The 21,378-nt window shown below is 28.7% G+C and overlaps 1 protein-coding gene across 1 annotated transcript in view; it reads left to right on the plus strand.

Annotated features, from left to right (window-relative positions):
• The first annotated feature begins 555 nt into the window (after window positions 1-555).
• Ubc10 (ubiquitin conjugating enzyme 10) overlaps window positions 556-21,378 on the plus strand; it is a 39,257-nt gene continuing 18,434 nt past the window's right edge. Inside the window, exons 1-2 of the mRNA XM_075363674.1 lie at window positions 556-712; window positions 20,020-20,115. Of these exons, the coding sequence (XP_075219789.1) occupies window positions 686-712; window positions 20,020-20,115 (123 nt within the window). The 5' untranslated portion in view covers window positions 556-685. The remainder of the gene's footprint in view (window positions 713-20,019; window positions 20,116-21,378) is intronic.

The following is a 21,378-nucleotide window of genomic DNA, read 5'->3' on the forward strand; positions in this document are numbered from 1 at the left end:
GTGAACATTCCTAGACTATTAGGAAAAATTAATCAACTATGGTTTTTAAATATAGAATAAAATTCTCTCGTGACTAATTTTATTAAAAAAATACAACAAAAACATTGAACATCGTTATTATAGGTACTTCATGTATAGATCACTTTAATATAGTCAGAAATTATTAGGAAAGTTTATTTATGATAAACTCAAAGTACTGAAAAGTTGAAACAGCTATATTTTTGTTGTAGCTGTAAACGATTGTATTTTATTAAGCATAAACATTTCTGTACTGGACTGAGAAAACGATTTTCCCTCTCCGTGCGTCACACCAAAGAGATAACGTAAGAGGCATTGTCTTGCTTTAACAAACGTATGAATCACCCCGGAAAAAATGAGAAAAATTAAAACTCAGAATTAGTTGTTACTGTAATAATATTCTCTTTATAAGAAATAAAATAAGATGAAGGGTATGAGAGTTAAATTAATAGTAATATTTTGAAGTTTTATTCATTACGTTAATTTCCTAATATTCCTGCCATGGTTGCAAAATAATTTTGACCTCTTTGTCGAACAATGGCAACATCTTGAAGTTTCAACTGGAGGTTAGGCTGTTCTATCCTTGAATGCATGTCGTGAAGTAGCAAGTATTAATTTAATTTAAACAAAAAGTTCTTTCTTCGCTTGTTTATTTTATTGAAGGAAGATGGCTGCTACTCGTAGATTACAAAAGGTAACTTTTATAATTTGAGGTTACACCGATAAAAATTTTTGCTGTAAAAGAAAATATTTGAAGATATAGTAGCCTGTTCCTTGATAGAAAATAGCACTTGTGTTCGTTTGAAGTATTCCATAGTTTTAATTCAAATCACGTATAGGGAGAATTGTAGATAATGTAGGTGCTGATACGATATTGATAATATTACAATAGGTGAAGTAATATGTGTTTGCATTTGTCGGTTTTGGGTTCTTCTTTTTTATTTTAGGTTAGCCTACTTCATTGTTTTTTTTCTTAAATTTATATTGCTTTATTAGTAAGCTTATCTCTAGATTTGATTATGTTCTGTTAAGATATTTATGGTAAAAGAATATGTGGAGTAAAAATTACATCAATTAATTTAATTTTTTTATCAGTATAGTTATAGAAATGATTATACGAGTGAAATGTAGTAGTAATATTCTTGTTTTTCAAAATTAAAACATACTTTTTTAAAAAATTGCTACCATTTTTTAATTAGAGATTTCTACAGTTTGTTCTGATTTTCTTTGTAAATATTTATTATTTCATAAATTAATTATAACCCTATTATTGAATTTGAATTGTGAGGAACTCAAACTAGTAATATTAAATTTGATCACTTAAATAGTATTACTTTGTAAAAATTCTAATTTTAAGCTTTATTTTTGGTATCTGTACATTTCCTTTATGTCGCAATCTGATATCAGGGTAATCTTTTAACTTTAGAATAATTTGATGATAATCAAAATAAAACCAGTTTAGAGAAAATTAAAAAAAAAAGTTAATTTTTACTGAAAAAAAGATTTTACTCTTGAAATTAAAATGTTTTCTAGTCTTTAAAGATTTTATAACTCTTAAATAGCTTTTAAAGAGGTAAAAAAAAAAAAATAATTTTTAACCGATGTATTATTATTTTTCTGTTTAAGATTTTAAACTTCATGCACAAAATATTAATAAATGAGATATACTGCTACATCAGATTCACTGTAATTGGGTTGAATTCTTGATTACAATCATTTAGATGATTGTGGATCTTACTTAGTAGATTAATCAAATTAAATGTAGCATTTACGCTAAAAGTCAAATCAATTACATTTAACATTTAGTACTCAAAAATATTTAAATACTTTCTGTACTGCATAATAATTCAAATGTTTAACTATATTTTAATAATTTAAATGATGTGTAATAACAAAAACCTCAACCTCACAAAAAAAAATTGCGTATAAATAATTGTATAGTAAGAGAACATGTGTTCATCTTAAACTCTTCTTGTCCGTTCTAAAATATAAATGTTTCATTTGCAGACTTTAAAAAAGTAAAATTTCAATATTATGTTATATAGATGAATAGTGATAACAGAATTTAATCCATTAGTTGAACTATGTTGAACAGAATCATATTGCATTTTACAACAAGAAAAGAATCGCCCAAAACCCATTTATGTGCTTTTGGACCCAGTAGATTTGTAATAGGATAATTTTTTTTAATGCATACACTGAGATGATTGTCAACCATACATTCTTACTTTTTTCAGAAAATGTTTTTCTTTTTTGTATACCCTGTGACCACGCCCTGTTATACTGTTAATTTTCAATAGACCTTTATCGTACAAAATGGACAAAAATGTTGCAATTAACGGTCATTTTATAACAAAATTAAAAAAAATTATTATAATAAAGTTTTTATTTATTTCTTATTCTCATAGAACCCAAGAGCAAATTCAGGATAAAATTGCGATACCTGTTTCGCTAATTAGTTAAATTAGTTATCAGACTAATTTAGGAAACAGTTTATTTCATATAATAAATTCATCAAAGTAAAAAAAAAAGGAAGAATTACATATGAAGAAACCCTCAAAGCTATAAGATATCACACCTTTTTTTAAGGCTGCAGTGACGCCATGTGTGAGTTGTGTTCAAAAAATGTGCTTGTTTTTTCAAAATTTAATGAAAGATATTTTTAGAATGTTTCCAGAAGTGGAATACACAGATGTACACAATAGACAAAAGAAAAAGATTCTAATCTTTAAGATTATATTTGCACACTTTATTTTAACTTGAAATACAGTCAAAAATGTCTAAGTAATTTCTTGAACTTGATGTATTATTGTGGGCTACAGCGTTTTCAGCCTCAGCAGTTTGTTTCTTCATTTTGTTGTCCTCTTTTATATGCATCAATTTTCATTTTTTCTTTCCTCTTTGCATTACATCTAATCAGAATGTTTTTCTTGTTTTCACTGTAACAGTTATATAATTCAGGCACAGTGATAAAGAATACATATACCTAGTTCATTCCAATTTTTATCTTCATATCCATTTTATGAATCTCCTTTCAGTATTTTTATGTAACTTTCTTAAAACTGTTAGTATTGAATTAATTTTTACTATATTTCATGTTTTTAAAATAACATCAGTGACATCTGACTGAAAGCACACTGTTATCACTTTATTGATCATTCTGTGAGCATTGGTTCTTAATTCCATTTAGAATTATACTGGGTTCTTATTTTAGTTAAACTACAAAGGTAAAATGTCATACTAATACATGAATCTGAATTTTTTTTTTTTTTTTGTTAATCATACAAACACTACTGCACTGATTGTGATGAATCTTTTTTTATTATCTTTCTTTTTTAATAAAGAAACATATAGGCTACAAAAACCACTGATTTCATTTGTTAATTTTTCAAAAAAAATGATGAAATTGAGCAATTTTAAAAAGTATTATTAATTTATGAAATATGTAAATTTCTTCATTCAGCAAGTACTACTGTACCAATTTCAATGAATCTTCTTTTATTTTATTTTTTTATAGAAAAACATTTAGGGTATAAAAAAACTTGTAAGGTGAACTTTAAGCAGCATCCATAGTCACTTGTAAATTAGACAAATGAACGTTGAAGGGCAAGACTATGAAGTACTTGAAGTACACATACAAAGCATGGTGGGTAGCTGCTAATTTATAATATTATATCTTAACATAAAATTGTTAACCTTTGAAAAACTGGATAAAAGACTGGACTTCAAAAACTGGAATTCAAAGATCAGCATACCTTTGAATACAAGCTGTGTGGTTAAAATTATCTTATTAATGATACTATCTGATCTAAAACTAAGCGCTTTTCAAAACTTTTCTGTCTGAAATATTTTAAAAAGTCTGTATGGTTAGAAACAGTTCATAACCGTGTATGCAAAGGATAATATCAATATATTTATTTTGAAAAAAAATATTTAAGTTCATAAATGTGATTGCAACTTTTTCAAAATACTTTTAGGCTAATTTCACAATTGTAACTGTGAGTTTCTTATGTGTAAAACTAGAATTGTTTGATTATAATAAATTTATACTAATTATAATTTTACTCTTTTCGGGGATAGCTGAAAACCAGAAAACTACGTTAAAAAAATTAACATTTACATAAAATAAATTGTAATCTTATAACAAAGATTACAATTTATTTTATGTAAATGTTAATTTTTTTTTGAAAAAAAAATTGAGAAAAAGATAGTTAATTTAAGAATTAAACTGTAATCTGAAACTTCATAAACTATGACTGGATGTGAATACAAACATAAAAAATAAGAGAACGGTTTGAAGAACATTCTCATTCAGAAAAAGCATGAAAATTTTCAGACAGCCCCCCCTCCCACACACACACACACACACAGAGAGAGAGAGTGTGTGTGTGTTGCACACAGTATATATGTGGGTGTTACATATTTTTTATTATGTTATTATTATGAAACCTGCATTTATTTTTTATTATTAGAAGATAAAATTAAAGGATTTGTATTGGGATATAGATTTTTGATTGTTGACTTTCATATATGATTTTATATTGAACACATTTTTTTCATCATTTTAATTTAATTTTTAATGTTCTTTGCAAAGGGTCTTATTAACACTATTGTGATGATAACAGTTTATTTATGGTTATGGTTTGTCATAATTTATTGGACAAAAAAAAATCCTGTTCTTTATCCAAGCGCTGTTTTGTTTAAAATTTTGTAATATAAATTCATGTTTCTAGTGGACTATAATTTGATGGTTCATCCGTTGGGAGGATAAATAATTTTTTACAATGTGGTGTTGAAAGCATTATATTTTAAACGTAACTGAATACCTACATAATGTTCATAAAAAAGAACAAAAAATATACAATTGTTTCAACTTATATGAATGCCTGTCGTTCGAGAGGAGAGAGAAGAGACCAAGCGGCCATAGTAAGAACTAAATAGTTCCTACGTCATAACAGTGTAGAAATACACCAGACAGCAGTAGCTGTTTAGCAATAGAAATGTATAAACAGTTTTCTTGCCAAAGGTTAGAGACTTAACCTAATTTTTCACTTTATTTATGTGATTTTTCAAATCAAGATGAATTTCTTGTCCAAATAAGTTTGCATTTCATGTCTGTCATTTTACGGGTTTAAGTAAGTCTACATTACTGATGTATAATTGAATTAAGGCATTTCAGTAATTATTTTTTTATTTATCTAAGTCTAGGTTATTTCGTTTTTTCAATTTGTTACAAAATGGTTAAACATTGTTTAAATACCATTAGTGAATTTGAAATATTATTCTATATTAGCTATTAGCTATTTTCTGATCAAAAGTTTTTACACTTGTTACGGTCCCTCCAGTTTTCATCAGTTGAGTGTTTCAGACTTGATGATCGCCATTCTCCCATTGATACCATCATTTGCTCAGGAGGATGTCATGTGTTTATCATGAATGTCAACTTCTGCATTAGTCTATATTCTTTTGGAGAAAAATTTATTTGGAATTGATTTTTGATATTTTTCTCAAAAATTACAGTCAGTAGATTACTTTAATATAAAAGGATTAGTTCTCTTTCTTCTTATTATAGTGTAGTAAGAACAGCATTATCCATCAGATGTACTAAAGAACTTTGTGAGATACATATGGACCAAGAGATCAATACATATATTTATATATATATATATATGGCGGATGTACTTTTAATGTATCGCTTGTATATGATTCTATATGCACATAATTCTCTTCCCTAATGCGGATCCTTAGCCCGCATTCAGTTTTATTCTTGAAGGACTATACAATTGACATATAATTAACATTTTACTTTTCTTTTAAAAGTTTGTTGATTGATTTTGTTTTTATCCCTGTGTAAATGATTGCTTTAAAAGTAAAGTAATTGGGATCATATGAAAAATCAATTTATTATTCTAGATGATATTTTTAGAGTCTTGAGTCCAACATGTGTTTTCGTCTTTAATGCATTGCGAGTGTGTGTATCAGTTTCTAGCCAGGTAAAGGCCAGTTTGTAACCAATAAAACAAGTTGGTTTTTTTTTTTAATTTAGTGTACATTACTATTTGGATGGTTCCTCAATATTGTGTATATTTTACAGCCCTAGCCCAAAATGTTTGGTATTGAACAATAGTAATAGTTTTAGAAAACGTTTTTTTGAACGGCTCATACAATTTTAATAATATGCTTATAATTCATAAACTGGGATCTGAGCAAAATTTCTTTGAATATAATTGCCCAGTTTCAAAAAGTTTTTTGACATAGCACACACAAATCTCTTGTTTTGTTCTCTCATTTCCTTTTGACTATGTGACTGCAGCATTTTATTAATCAATTTGTTGATAGGATTCTTATTAGCTGTATTCTTATTAGGATTCGTATTAGCTGTTCCAGTAAAAGTATACTTGTCCCCTCACTAAAGGCTTGGCTGATCCTATTCTCAGTAAAGTTCTGTCTATACTTAAATAAAAAAATTAAAACTCAAAGGTTTTTTCTTTACTGCATACCCATAATTTTGGTGTAGAACTCCCTTCACTGTCCTCAGAAAAGCAATATAGGTTGTACAGAGTGGATGTATCTTTTCAGAGTAGCATTAACAAACTGACAAACCTCTATAATATTGTTAGATTTGATAATATTTTTTGGAAAGTCTATGCGACTCCACTCTATTTGAAAATAGCTATGTATTTTCAATATTTAAGAATTTTAATAACGTCATGTATTTATCAACTTTTTTGCTGGACACATATTATATTGACTTGTTCATAAGGAACTTTTTTCAGAATCTGTTTTTTTTTTTTTTTGTAAAACGTTCTGATCCAGCTTGCATTTTATGATGATTGTATTCATACGTAAAAAATGTTCTAGCATTGTAGGACTTTTTTTTTACTTTACTTCAATGACAAATTTTATTTATAAATATTTGAATTAATTTGATGTATGTACTCATTGTGATTAGTTGTATAGAAGATCTCCATTTCACGACCATTTGATGTAGCAATCAACACTATGGCCTGCTTGTTTACCAAAAAGTAAGTGGTTGAAGGGTCATACAAAAACATAGCATATTTATTGCTGTCGTTAAGTGTCAGTAGTAAAATTTGCCCCTTCCTTCAGAATGATTGCTCTTGCATACCGATGTTGCTTCATTGATTTCAATATCACTATATTTTTCAGCTAATATATTTCTTTTGTAACATGAATGTAGTTTTTCATTGTGTATTTTAAGATTTTAAAAATATATTTTTTCTTGTTACCCAACCTGCTTAGCAAACTGGTTGTACAGTATTTTAATTAAACATTTCAGTTATGTATTATGTTGTGTAGTGTACAGTTTACATTGTTGTTATTTTTGCAATCTGTTAAGAAAAACTTCTGTTGATTAAGTTCTTGACACGATTAGGCTAGTTGATATATCTTTATAGGTGTATAAGTTTTTAGTGAAATAGTGGCAGAAAAGGGATTTTATTAACAGTTTATGGGAAGCTTTACTTTAAAAGAAAAATACATTTTGTAACTAAGAGGTTAAACATAAAAGTACATGAAATAGCTCAAAATGGAAATTGTCATATTCAGCTGTAACAGTATAAAAAAACAAGTGGGCAATGACAACATTGTAAAACAAACATGGGCAAATGTAAAAAAAGTTAAAAGTACTATGTCAATGCTGACAAAGAAAGTAAATCTCAAATGGAGAGTAGAAAATGTGTAACAGAATGGATTAGTTTAGTGAATGTAATTGGTTTATTTGTTTCTTTACTAGGCTGTTATTTCTGGAAAGATATTTCAATATTTCAGATATTAAACCAGCAGTAAGATGAAATTAAAGAACCCTTCTTTTTTCTACTAGATTGGTTTAATTGATTTAGAAGATAACTCAGATTATACAACATTAGGATAATAGGTAGAACTGAATTATAGATGTTTCAGCTGCTGAATATCATATTAGTTAAAGTAATAAAGGAAGATGAATACTGAGCTCATTTGAGATTCAGTGTTAACAGAAAAACCTCTACTGGAAATTTATGTCATTACATAAAATTGTACATCCAAAGAAGAAAAAGGTATGTTTGGTTTTAAGGTCATAAAAGACCATAACTGTATTTTACAAATGTAGATTGAAGTCGTTCAATTAAAATACTGTAATTTAATTGCATCTAAAATCATTTAAATGAGAAGGAACTTTCTTGCAGTTGAGTATATTATAATATGACTAGTAATGTTAAAGCCTTGGTTTACAGTAACCGATCTTCAGGAACCAATTAGGTATTTCTGAAACTTTCCTATCATAGTTACTGATTAAATTAAAAAATATTGTCGGGAAATAAATAGAAAGATTAGATATTCTGTTCATATATAAGTGAGCATTATTAAATAGATGTGTATGTAGATAATTTTCACTTATAAATATATATATGTTCTCTGTAATGCATCATATAACATGATTGAGTTGTTGTACATTTTGTAATAAATAGGAGAAAAATTAAATGAGCAATTGTAATTTGAATCAAAATCCTATTACTCTTTACAATAAAGAGAAAAGTTATAATTAACATTAATTAGAAAACTTATTGTTGTTCTTATCATTATTATTATTATTGTTATCGGTAAATCTGATCAATTATTTATCAACTTAAATTTTTTCATACTTTAAATATGTCATAGAAAAATATGCTTAGGTTTAAGAAAACACAAGATCTAAATGTCAAAAAGCAGGTTTGGACAACAAGTGACCCGTGCTAGGGTTAAAGTCTGCGTCACATCAGTACTCAAGTCAGTTAGCAATCACTTTTTTGAGTTATGGCTACCTATTTAGATGCTAATCTGTTCTGAAGAGAAAGATTAAGGTTAAGGTTTAGGTTAGAGTTTTGTGGAGAGAGGAATAAACCATAAACTAACCTTAATTGTCAGAGTTGAACTCTGAGACAGCTGTTGAAGATGACTGATGGTGCTCTTCATAAGATAATTATCTGTAATACACAATACAAATAACACGGAACATGTGGTGTACTCTTCTGCTGACTATATCTCTGTTTAAACATAAATTTGCCCAAGTGTCCAATGAGATAGTGTATTGCCATATCTTGGTAATTTATCCCTAACTTCCCTCCACAAAAGTTAACTTTAACCCTAATGTCTCCGAAGAATGGATAGCATCTCAACATGTCTCAATTACTCACTAGCAAGTGATTACTAATTAACTAGAGTACTGAAAATGCAGCATGGACTTGGATCTTGCACAGATAACCCACTGTCCAAACCTGCTTTCTGACACTTAGGTCTTGTGTTTTCCTGATCCTAAGCATATCTGCTATAGTATAGTAAAGTATGAACAAAATTTAAGTTGATTAATTAATTGCTTAGAATTATCATTATATCATTAAAGTAATTTGTTTAAGATGATATGATTGTAGGTTTCTTTTAAATCACTTTATTTTTGTAAAAATTCGGTTTGAAATTTATTGAGTATATTTTATTTGTATTTTATATGTATATATGTATAAATTGTTTGTTACATTCCAATAAAAAAGATTATATTAGATGTCCCAAAATTCACACAAGGTTTGAATTTTGTGTGGTAAAGTGTTGCCGATGTAAATAAAAGACGACGTGGCAGCTGACAAATCAGGGTTATTAAAAATGGAGCGCTACACGAAAGAACAACACATTTCATTGTTGAGTAATATTTTTAAAATAATGAAGGTTTGGCAGCTACAGTTCACAATTTTCATACAAAATATAGTTAGAGTATTGATTTAACTTCATCAACTGTGAAGAGATTAATTAAAAAATTTGGGCTTCAGAAAATCCATGAGCGATTGTTGAGAAACAAATGTATCCACAACATGTCACTGTTTGGTGTGGGTTTTGGGCTGGAGGCATCATCGGACCATTCTTCAAAAATGTGCCTGGTCAGGCAAAACAGTTAATGGTGCTCACTATTGTAATATGAAAATCCAGTTTTCTGTACCTAAATTGCAAGATATGGATGTGGATTACATGTGGTTTCAATAAGATGGTGTCACATGCCATACAGCCCAAGAAACAATTCAATTACTGCATTAGTCATTTCTTGGTCCTGTAATTTCCTGTTTTGGTGATCAGAATTGGCTGCCCAGATCATGTGACTTAACGCCGTTGGACTTTTTTCTTTGGGGTTTTTGAAGTCAAAGGTTTATGCCAACAAACCCACGACTACCCATGCCTTTAAGGAGGAAATTGATGACTGTATCAATGAAATTCAGCCACATTTATGCAAAACGGTCATGGAAAATTTTGACAAAAGAGTGTGTATGTGCCAGCAAAGCTGTGGAGGCCATTTACCCAATGTGCTATTCCATACTGTATACTTTATGAATCAATAAAAACTTTACAATTTTTAATTAAAACCCTGTGTTTTCTATCAAAATTGCTTGAATTTTGGGATTCTTTCTATATTAGCATATATATCATTTATGTATTAGATAGGTTTATGTATTAAAATCTAATTAAATAGAAGTTAAAAAATATTTGGATAATATACAACATATTTATTTGAATTGCCTTCAACTTAAAGCCTAATTTTTTATTTTTATTCCTCACAAGCTATAAAATTTACAGAGACATACATACTATGAATTCTAGCGAATAGGTCAACCTGGTATTTAGGTTGAACACTATGAATCCTAGTTTTCAGGTCATCCTGGCAGTTAGTTTGAACTTATGTTAGAAACTGCTGGAAATATATTAAGTTTAAATTATTGCATTTGTTTTGTGTTTGTAAATATATTCCTCATTTACTACATTGTAATAGTAGAAGAAATCAGAGGTAAGTAGTGGAATTACTCCTCACCAGTTGGTAGAAGACCAGATGGTATAAGAGAGGTGGATTGAATAAAGTTAGTGGGCTAAACTAAAAAGAAACACTTCTCAGTACAGATAGCAAAAATGGAAGAAAAAGATTTAAAATTGTTTTTAAGATAGATTGTGTGGAAAGTTAGATGAAATACTTTCAAAATTAGCAATAAATAGGACATTGTACATTGACCATGGAAGGATTAAAGGAGTGGTAGAAGAAAATAAGGCATTAAGAAATGAAATTAGTATTTTAAATACCCTTAATAAAAGTTAGTTAGATTGCTTAGTGGATCTAAGGACAGAAGCAAAAGGAATAATGTGTTATTTAAAGATTTAGTTACGATGTGAGTTACAATGCAATTGTGAAACTTCTATATGTTACTTATCAACAAATTATATGTGGGTTGTGATGTGGGTAATAGGTTAGGTGGAGTATGAATGTGTTTGCACGCGTACGCACATCTAGATCTTGTTGGCATATGATCTGAAGGGAGAAATGAGGAGAGAGATGTAAAAGAATTGAAAAAAATCTTTTTTTCCTGACACTTCATTCACCTTTTTGTGTGTAAGTGTAGTTGAATTTTTATTTTATATGCGAAAATTTAAATTAATTGCATTTTATATTGCAGAAATTATTTTGACAATAATTAAATGCTTTTTTAAAATTATTTTATCAACGTGTGATTATGTTTGTGGGTAGATATTATTAGGAAGGAGATTGATAAATTTATTGATAAAACTATTAACTCGGCTAATGACCATGGCATGACTAATGGCCATGACTAATGACTTATGGTAAAAGGAGTTTGTTTTATTTTTATTGTAGTTTATTTTGATTTTATTATAAACTTAAAAACAATTTATATTGCTGCTGCTAATATTACTACGGTCGAAGAAATCTCAACCCAGCAGTATAAAGATAACTATTTTACATTCCTGAAAGAAACTTATTTAACATCCACTTTATAAATTTTGTGTATTGTTAAATTTTTATTTTATTTTTCCCTTTAACATATTTTAACATTTAAAAAATAATTGTAAAGTATGAATCCATGCCTTCATTAAAGTTAAAAGTGGCAGACTTTGCGTAAAAAAATAAATATCTTCGGTAATGTGGTGAGAATGCGTACCTAACTATGGTGTTAATAAAAAACTTATTCAGGATTAGCATAAAAATGAGGACATTATTTTACAGATTTACAGTATTTACTAGTTTGTATAAAATTTATGTGTTCAGGCAAAGTGTGTTTTACTGAATTAGTAGAGTGCTATTTAGCAAAATGAATGTATGAAATCGGTGACTGGCTCCTTATTGCATGTTCTATTCTTCTGTACATGCTGAAGTGTGGAAGAGATAATCCTCAATGTGTAGTAAATTTATAATAAAAACATTGGTGAATAAATTACTTTTTTTTTGTTGTAAACAATATTAAAAATATCAATCGTACAAAATACAATGTAGTATTATTTATTTAATTATTTGTATTTTTAACAGATTATTGTTATTTTTATTTTAATGAAATAACCTTGAAAAATCAGAACATTTAATTTTAGTATAGAAGTTGAACTCTGTTATATACGTTTTGCATTATATTTGTGGTCCTGAAATCTATACTTAGATTTTAGAATTAACTTTAGTTTTACTAAAACTAAACTTCATTCTCAGTAGTATGTATTAAAAAATAATTATGAATGGTATTTAAAGTGGTAGAAGAAAGATTGAAAGTGAATGAAATTTTATTTTTTTTTATGGTTTTTTTATTATTTTGTCACATACATTAATGTTGCTATTACGAAAGTGAGAAATGTTTTTAAAATTATTAAATTTAATATCAGATAAAGCAGTTATAACCTTTCACCTGAAGCTTACTCGTATATAAAAAGATCAATATTTTTGCAGCACTTTTATTATAGGACTGCATAATTGAATTAATTTGACTATTCTCTGAATAATTTGTCTTACTGATGAATATAAAACGGCGCCTGACATCTGCTATTATGTTGAAAATCATTAAATTGAATCTTATTTATAAACTTGTTTATCTCTTTCTTCCTGTATGAATTTCCTTATTTATTTCCTCATTTGTAAGTATGATGAGTTTTCAATTTAAAGCATAACAATAACTTAAATAATTTATTTCTCTAAAGCGTAAAAAAAATACTATGTATTTGACAGAGTAAGGCCATAATTTTTTTTTTTCAGCAAAATACTTTTAAAGAAAAGAAATTAATTTAATAATAATAAATTTTAAAAATTTAATATTTTTTTTTTTTTTTAAGAATCAAGTTTAACCGAATAAGGTACATTTTTCTAGCTTATTACATTTGTAAGGATTTTATTTAGCTTAAAATAACCTATTTAACATTTTCTAACTTATCCACATGAAACAGTATATGCTTTAATCCATGTATAGTATTGAGGTACTGGTTCTTGGAGCAGAAAATAAGAATTAACTTAAAAAAGTGTATTAAATTATTTAAAATAATGTGCACCATTAATTGAGTCATGTTAAGTGGATATTTTTCTGTTTGTTTTGTGTATTGTAATCTCTTGTTTAATAAATAAATATAATATTATTGAAATGTGTATTGGCTAGAATTATTTGGTTACTAATGTTTACTTAATGCAGTTACGCAATGTGCGTACCATACTTTTTAATAATAGGAAACCAAAAAAAAAGTTCAAACATAACTAAAGTAGTATTGTTTAATAATTTATTTATAGTCCGAAAAGAATCAACCAATGAAAGATCACCTCTTTCACACTGCTTTTATGTATTAAATTAGAATTTGTGTTTTTCATTATAGTGAAATTTTATTTTTGTAGTAAATTTTAATTTTACAATATACAAAATAAATTTTTTAATGTAATATAATCATATTTTATTATTAAAACTTACATATATACGAATAACTGTGCTTAAATGCACCTTTCAGTATTCAGAACTTATGCTGTTGGATAATTAATGTCTTGCAATAAATACCTTGTTAGTGTGATCAATTATATTTTTATTATATGTAATTTATAACAGATTTAGATACATTTTGTTTAACCCACCGGATTGGTCTAGTGGTGTAGTGGTGGTCTAGTGGTCTTCCCAAATCAGCTGATTTGGAAGTCGAGAGTTCCAGCGTACAAGTCCTAGTAAAGCCAGTTATTTTTACACGGATTTGAATACTAGATCGTGGATACCGGTGTTCTTTGGTGGTTGGGTTTCAATTAACCACACATCTCAGAAATGGTCGAACTGAGAATGTACAAGACTACACTTCATTTACACTCATACATATCATCCTCATTCATCCTCTGAAGTATTATCTAAACGGTAGTTACCGGAGGCTAAACAGGAAAAAGAAAAAAAAAGATACATTTTGTTTGTTTTAATATTGTATTATTAGTAAATTATTTCACATTGTTGAGGTTAGTTATGATGTACATGCACATTATTTTTATTTTAAGAAGTATTATATTAAAGTATCTTATTTTGAATCACATTTAAGTTACATCTTTAACAAAACTAAATTAACTTTTAATTACATCTTTTATTGAATTGATTTGACTTTAACATCTTTAACTGAATTGAATTGACTACTAATACATGTTTAATTTAACAGAGTTAACAATAGTATTATAAAGACAAAATATATATTATAAAACTGCTGTTGAACCCAACTAGATTAACATATATGCCTTACATAAGTAAGAAGAAAAATTACATAGTTTGTTTATCTTTAATAAGGAGGACAAGAAACTGAATATTTATATTAACTTAGTAAAATCAATACTTTTTCTTATTATATTTGTCCATATTTTCCTCTGTACCTATTATGTCAAAGACAAAAGTATAACATAGTTTTTCACCAAAAGCACAGAATTCAATAATGCCTCTTACTTATGTTTATTGTTTTCCCATTTTAAAAGCGCTTTTGAGGGTTTCTCTCATAGTCAGTTAATAAAAACTTTTTATAATTACACATTAAACTTAAAAACATTAAAATTGTGGCATATAAAAATATGTAGTCAAAAAATTGTTTTTGAGTTTAATGTGTGATTTTAAAAAGTTTTTATTAACTGACGATGAGGGAAACCCTCAAAAGCACTCTTAAAATGGAAAAACAAGCATAAGGTAAGTGACATTATTGAATTCTGTACTGTTGGTGGAAAAGTGTGTTATCAATCACACACGCTTAAGTGTGGATGTGTGCAGATGCAATCTGTTGATGATCAAGTGAATCTTTGAAAGTGCTCCAGTAGGTTATGAATCTTACCTCTTATAATTCTGTATTTTGAAATGTTCTTTTCAAAATAAGAACATTTTTACCATAAGGAAAGAACATTTCAAAATAAGGAAGAAAGTATTTTTTGTTAATTTCTTTTCGTTTCATTTTTATTTATCAGTAGTAAAGTTTTTTACATTAAAGATTAATAAAATAGAAATTAAAATGGAACATTTGGTTATTTTAAATATATAAATTTTAGCAGAATGGATAGAATTTATTAATGCATTGAAATGATAAAAACTTGTAATCAATAAAGTTTAAAATTAATTGCTGTATATGTAGATAATGAAATACCTTTTTTCTTACAGATCTGTAAGAAAAAATACAGATATATATATTTCACTAGCAGACCCAGCAATGCTTCACTGTGGCTAGATTTGAGTGTATATATATATATATATATATATATATATATATATATATAGATTAAATGAATACAATTGAACGTTTGATAAAACATTAACAAAATGAACATTACTGAACATCACAAAATTTCACCTTTCCCTTTTCCCTTTCCTTTATCATTTTTCCCCATTTTCTTTTCCCATTTTCATTTTTAACATATTACCTTTCCCTTGTTTTCCCCTTTTCCTTCTCCAATTTTCCTTTCCCATTCTTTCCCACACTTCTCTTTCTCTTATTAACCTTTCCCCTTTCTCTTCACCCCTTTCCTTTTTCTTTTTTTCCTTTCCTTTTCCCCTTTTACCCTTTTCAATTTTTCCCTCTTTCCCTTTACTGCTTTCTCCCTTTTTCCTCTGTGCATAAATCAGTCCAGAAGTTTTTTAGTCTATAGCAGACACACATATCGGAAACATTGAAATGGAATCATAAAATGCTTAGTATAGCATGTGTTGCTTTTATGTCCAACAGATAGCACTGTTTTTAAAAAAAAGGATATTTTTACTTGTCACAGGTGTAATCTTAGGTGTATAAATAGTAGTTCTATAAAAACACGTGTATATTCGAATGCAGTGTTGTGTCAAAATTTCAAAGCAATCGGTGAAGAACTTTAGGAGATTTAAGATTTTGAACAAGTGAACGTTTACCTTTTTATTTACTAAGATTATTCGTAAAATAAAATATAAGCAGAACTGCCTTAAAGTTGCACAAGTTCTTGTATAACATACAGAATAATATTTTTATCATAGAACAATTTTTTTGAGAGGTGCTGAATATCAAAATTGTTTACTGACAGTTTTCTTAAACTGCAGACAAAAGGTACAGAATACTGCCTGTTTTCTGTAAAGTTAAAATCTAATGGATGTAATTTTTTTAAACGTAGGTATATACTTGCAGTGATATCATATAGTAGTAATGAATAAGTAATTTTGTGAAATTGTAAACATCTGTTCAAATGATAAACAAATTATTGAATATACTGTTGCAAATCACTTAAGAATATCTGTTCTGCTATTGTTTTTGGCAATTATAATATCTTACATATTAAATAAAATAGCCTAAAGGAATCAGTGATATTACAATTCAGCCTTCTTGTAACAACTATAACAAAATCAATTAAATTGCAGTTGTTTATTTTATTAAAAACTATAACTCTTACCTTGAAAATGCTCATACCTGTTGAAGTACATGAATTATAAACATGGGCTATGAACTGGTCTTTTTGTAAGACGTCAATGGATGAATGAAATTTTATATTATTTATTTGTATGGAACTACCAAACTTTTGAGCACAAAAAATAAACTGATTAGAAAATCATAATATAGAGCTATTTGTAGTACTGATATAATCATTTTATAATCAACTGTACAGAACATGGTAATGGAATAACCAGTATCAGTAGAGTAGTGGTGGTGAGAAAGCGGCATGACCTTCAACTTCTAATTGATTTCTAAAGTACTGTAGTTTATATGTTATTCAGTTCAACATAATAATCTGCCTACATTATTCTCAAGTAAATATTTTTACTTGCTGATTTTATCTACTTATTCACTTGAATTTGTTGCCATTCAAATCATATTTGCAATCAGTCATCTCCATTATTGTATCTGCATGATTGAAATACGTACTTGATCAGTAATTAGTACTCAGTCTGCAAGATTAAAAAGTTTTTTTTTACACTTTTATAAAAATTTTGGCATCACTAGGTGCTACCAATTGTCCAAACTTTGAATTATTATTAGATAGTTTAACATCTAATAAAACTGACATTCTTTTTGTGTTCAGTATTGTTGCTTTTATTGCACAATTGTGTACAAGGTGTGGTTCAAAAGTAAGGGCCAGTGAGTTATTAATGGCTGCACTGATTGGTTTGTGCATATGCACTAATATTAAGTGGTCTGTTTGGGTATGTAACTGCCATATTGCTGTCGGTTCATTGTTGTTTGCCTTTATGTGATAGTGTGTTAAAATGAGTGTGGTTATAATAAATCCTGTCAGTTGGAAGTTCGATTCGTGATTAGATTTGTAAACACAAGAGGACATAATGCTGCTGAAATTCACCATCAGTTGTTTGGAACACACGAGCTTACCACAACGACCGAAGAAAATGTGAGACAAAGGTGTTGTGAGTTTAAGGAAGGCCATTCAGATTTTCATGACGAACAGAGAAGTGGCAGGCCTAATGTCCGGACTGAAATCTTGTTGAATGTGTTAAAACAAAAGTCAGAGAAAAACCGCTTTATGCTTAGCTTTTTTTCTCCAAAAGTTTTAGAAGTTCAAAGACAACATTGTTGATTATTGTAACTGACACTCTAGGCTATCATAAATTGTACACTTTCCCCCCAACATTTGCAAACATGAAATTTTGATACAAAATTCTAAGATACCCAATGAGATGTATGACTCATTTCCTTATGCACGAAGAAGATTCCCAAAGGACAGCAAAAATGGAAGAGAGAAGAGGCCTGCCCTTTCCGGGCCGTGGGACTATTCAAGGTTTACGGTTTGTAAATTATTTACAGCCGGTTTATGGAAAGGCAGGCTACAGAAGAATGAAAATTGGCATGCCAACACGAAGTGGAATCTGGGCCGATGAAGCCCAGCAGAGACGCAGCAGCGAAGATAGCCCGAGTGAAGGAAGACTATCAACTTCAATTTCACCTTGCTAATCACTCGCCATCCTCTTTACATAATTCTTACAATTATGTCCTCAGCCAGCACATGTGATAAATGGGGAATCATGCCAGGAGTATGAAGCTCATATGCGCCTAGTCTTACAATCAGCCATGTTCAATTATTTCTCACTGGTCTAAAGGACTGGAATGCAAATAACAACCCCGTCCATAAATAAAACACAAAAATTTATAATTGCCACTAAATAAATAATGACCTTTGATAATCATTCAATTATCGCTCAATAAACGAAAGGGTCAGCAGCGAGGGACACTCGTCCAGGCTCTGTGATTAGTAAGGAGATAATAAACTCCTGCTATACTTGCATTCTGTTCTGTAAATTGTACACAATGGTTGTCAAAAATGTTGACAAGTGTTCACAAAGATCACAGAATGACATCTACATGTGCTTTTCTTGGCTGCTGCCGTGGTTAACCACAAGAGAGGCAAATTTTTTCTCGTATCATTAGTGGTAAAAAAAAAGTGAATTTTATATGTCAATACTGAGCTGAAACAGTAATCCATGTGGTGGCATCATTCTGGTTCACCTAAACTGAAAAAATTCAAACAAGCCCAGTCTCAAAGAAAATCGGCAATTTTATTGTGGGACCAAAAGGGTATACTTTTGATTGATTTCATGAAACCTGAAACATCCACATTACAAGTCTATTGTGAAAAATTTTCTAAAATGTGTTTCATACCATTCAAAAAAGATGACAGGAAATGCTAAGAATTGTTTAGCTTCAAAATAATGCATTTCCACGCATGACTGCATTCAGGACAGAAACGATTAAAAAATTTGAATCTGAAATTTTTCATCAACCCCCTTATATCCTGATCTCAAACCCAGTGACTACCATCTCTTCCTACACCTCAAAAACAAGCTTGCTTGCATCTCAATGATTGGAGGAAAGTGAAGAATTGAAAATCTCTATACAAAACTGACTGCAGTCAGAATTTTATGCAGTGGGTTTAAAGAAGCTTGTTTCACAATATGAAAAGTGTGGAACAAAATGGTGATTATGCAGAAAAATAAAGTAAATATGTGAGTATTTGAAACCATTAATAAATTTTTCATCTGTTCTCAATTTTGTTACCGATTGGCCCTTACTTTTGAACTGCTCCTTGTATTAATGCAGTGTATAACTTTATGAGCCTGCTAACAATTTGACCAATGTACTATCAATTAAATGTAAAAAAGAAAGAAAAAAGTGGAAGTAGTTTGAAGTTGGCATACTTTTTATATGAATGCTTTATCTAGATATGGTAATTTTTTTTATTGGTTATAAAAAAATGTATAAACAAAGTGGAAATTCATGACAGAATTAGCAAAAAAAATTATATATATACATACACACACTTTTTAAATTAATATATTACATAAATCATAACTGCTGCTGGTAAAAAAATGCATCCTGACTTTATCCTAACTTTAAGTGCTGAAATAAATCTTAATAAGAACTGCTTGTTAAAATCAACTTAAATATTTCAGTGATTTTTTCTTCTGTTGTTTTAAATCAATCTTAAGCTGTGTTGTTTTAAGCATTATTTTTATTGGATAAACAATTATTGAACCATTTGTTTACATAATGCACTATTTTTTATCCTCTTTCTGTTTAATTACAGGAATAATATCTGTCCTTGAAAGTCCTGTCATATCCCTCTACCTTAAAGCTAGATGTTGATAAGATTTAACATTGTTTTTGTTTTTTACTAAAAATAAATGATAAAATTAATTCATTGTTTGCCTGTTTTTTAATGTTAAAGAGTCTGAGTAATGATTTAATTTATTGTAAAGAGCTAATTTAATTTTTCAGGAACTTGGTGATATCCGGGCATCTGGATTGAAATCATTCAGAGATATTCAAGTTGATGAATCTAACCTTCTTTCATGGCAAGGACTTATTGTACCAGTAAGTATTTTAAATATATTCAAACTTGTTAAGCGAACCTACCTATTTATATCAGTCATTTCCTGTGAAACAAACTATCACTGATATTTTGCCTTAATTATTTTACTACCTTTGTAATGTTACAAGGAGGAAACCAGTACCTACATATGAATTATTTGTACATTATAAGTTGACTAATTTATAAAATAAATAGTTTAAAAACCCCCAACAAACAATCTACTTTTTGTAATTTATTGTTATACAAAGTATTTGAAATTTACCATATATTACATGGGATCTGTCCTACAAATTCCAAATCATAGTTAACTCATTCACTTGTTAATTAATTTTATCGATGAAAATAATTTCTGAAAACATAAAAATCTTTCAACAGCTGTTATACATTAATTGTAAGTCAATTTATTTCTTACACTAATCAATTCTGATTAGGAATTATCATTTTCACTCTTAATAGATAATTTTTAGTACATTTTGAGGTAAAATATATTTCGATGGATAAATTTCATTAAATAGACAATACATACCAATCTACACAAAACACTAATAAGCAAGCAAACAGTAAAAGATATGAAGTGTATTGACTGACTAACCAACATATGCTGCAACAGGTTAACCAGATTATATTTTGGAATATTTTAAAATTTAGATCTATTAACAATTGATTAAAAATTTGGAAGTAAAGTATCTTAATTTTTACGCTTCATTATATCAAATTAGAGACACAGAGAATTCCAATATAGTATATCTTTAGCAACACTATTTGAAATTATCTTAAGTTAGGACAAACCAAATATCCTATACACCCTGTCATAACTTAACTTGATGGCCCTTTCTGCAGAGTTGACCGTTACATGAACAAGGTGTTCAGAAAATTTACTCCTTAATTATATATGTAATGACTACACATGTAGCTGCAGTGTATTCAGAAACACAGGATGTGTTCTTGATTATGACAGAGGACGACAGGAAAACATTGTTGAGTCACTGGTATCATTAGAAAAAAATAACTGATTCTGTAAGACTGGTAATGTCAGGTAAAATGATTTTATCAGGTCAAAATGTGCAAGAATCGCACAACAAAGCAAAGTTCTGGCAGACTCTAAACTACCTTGATCTTCTGAGGTGCTACTGGATATGTATTTCGGGAATTAGATTGACTGCACTGCTAGATCAGTAGTAGCCAGTGAAACCACTGCCTTATTAGTGTGACAGCTATTCTGTCTCTGAACTTGTTCTGGATATAGCTTGTTTCTTGACTGGGGT

The sequence above is a fragment of the Lycorma delicatula genome, chromosome 4 (genome assembly GCF_047948215.1).
Source record: "Lycorma delicatula isolate Av1 chromosome 4, ASM4794821v1, whole genome shotgun sequence".
NCBI lineage: Eukaryota > Metazoa > Arthropoda > Insecta > Hemiptera > Fulgoridae > Lycorma > Lycorma delicatula.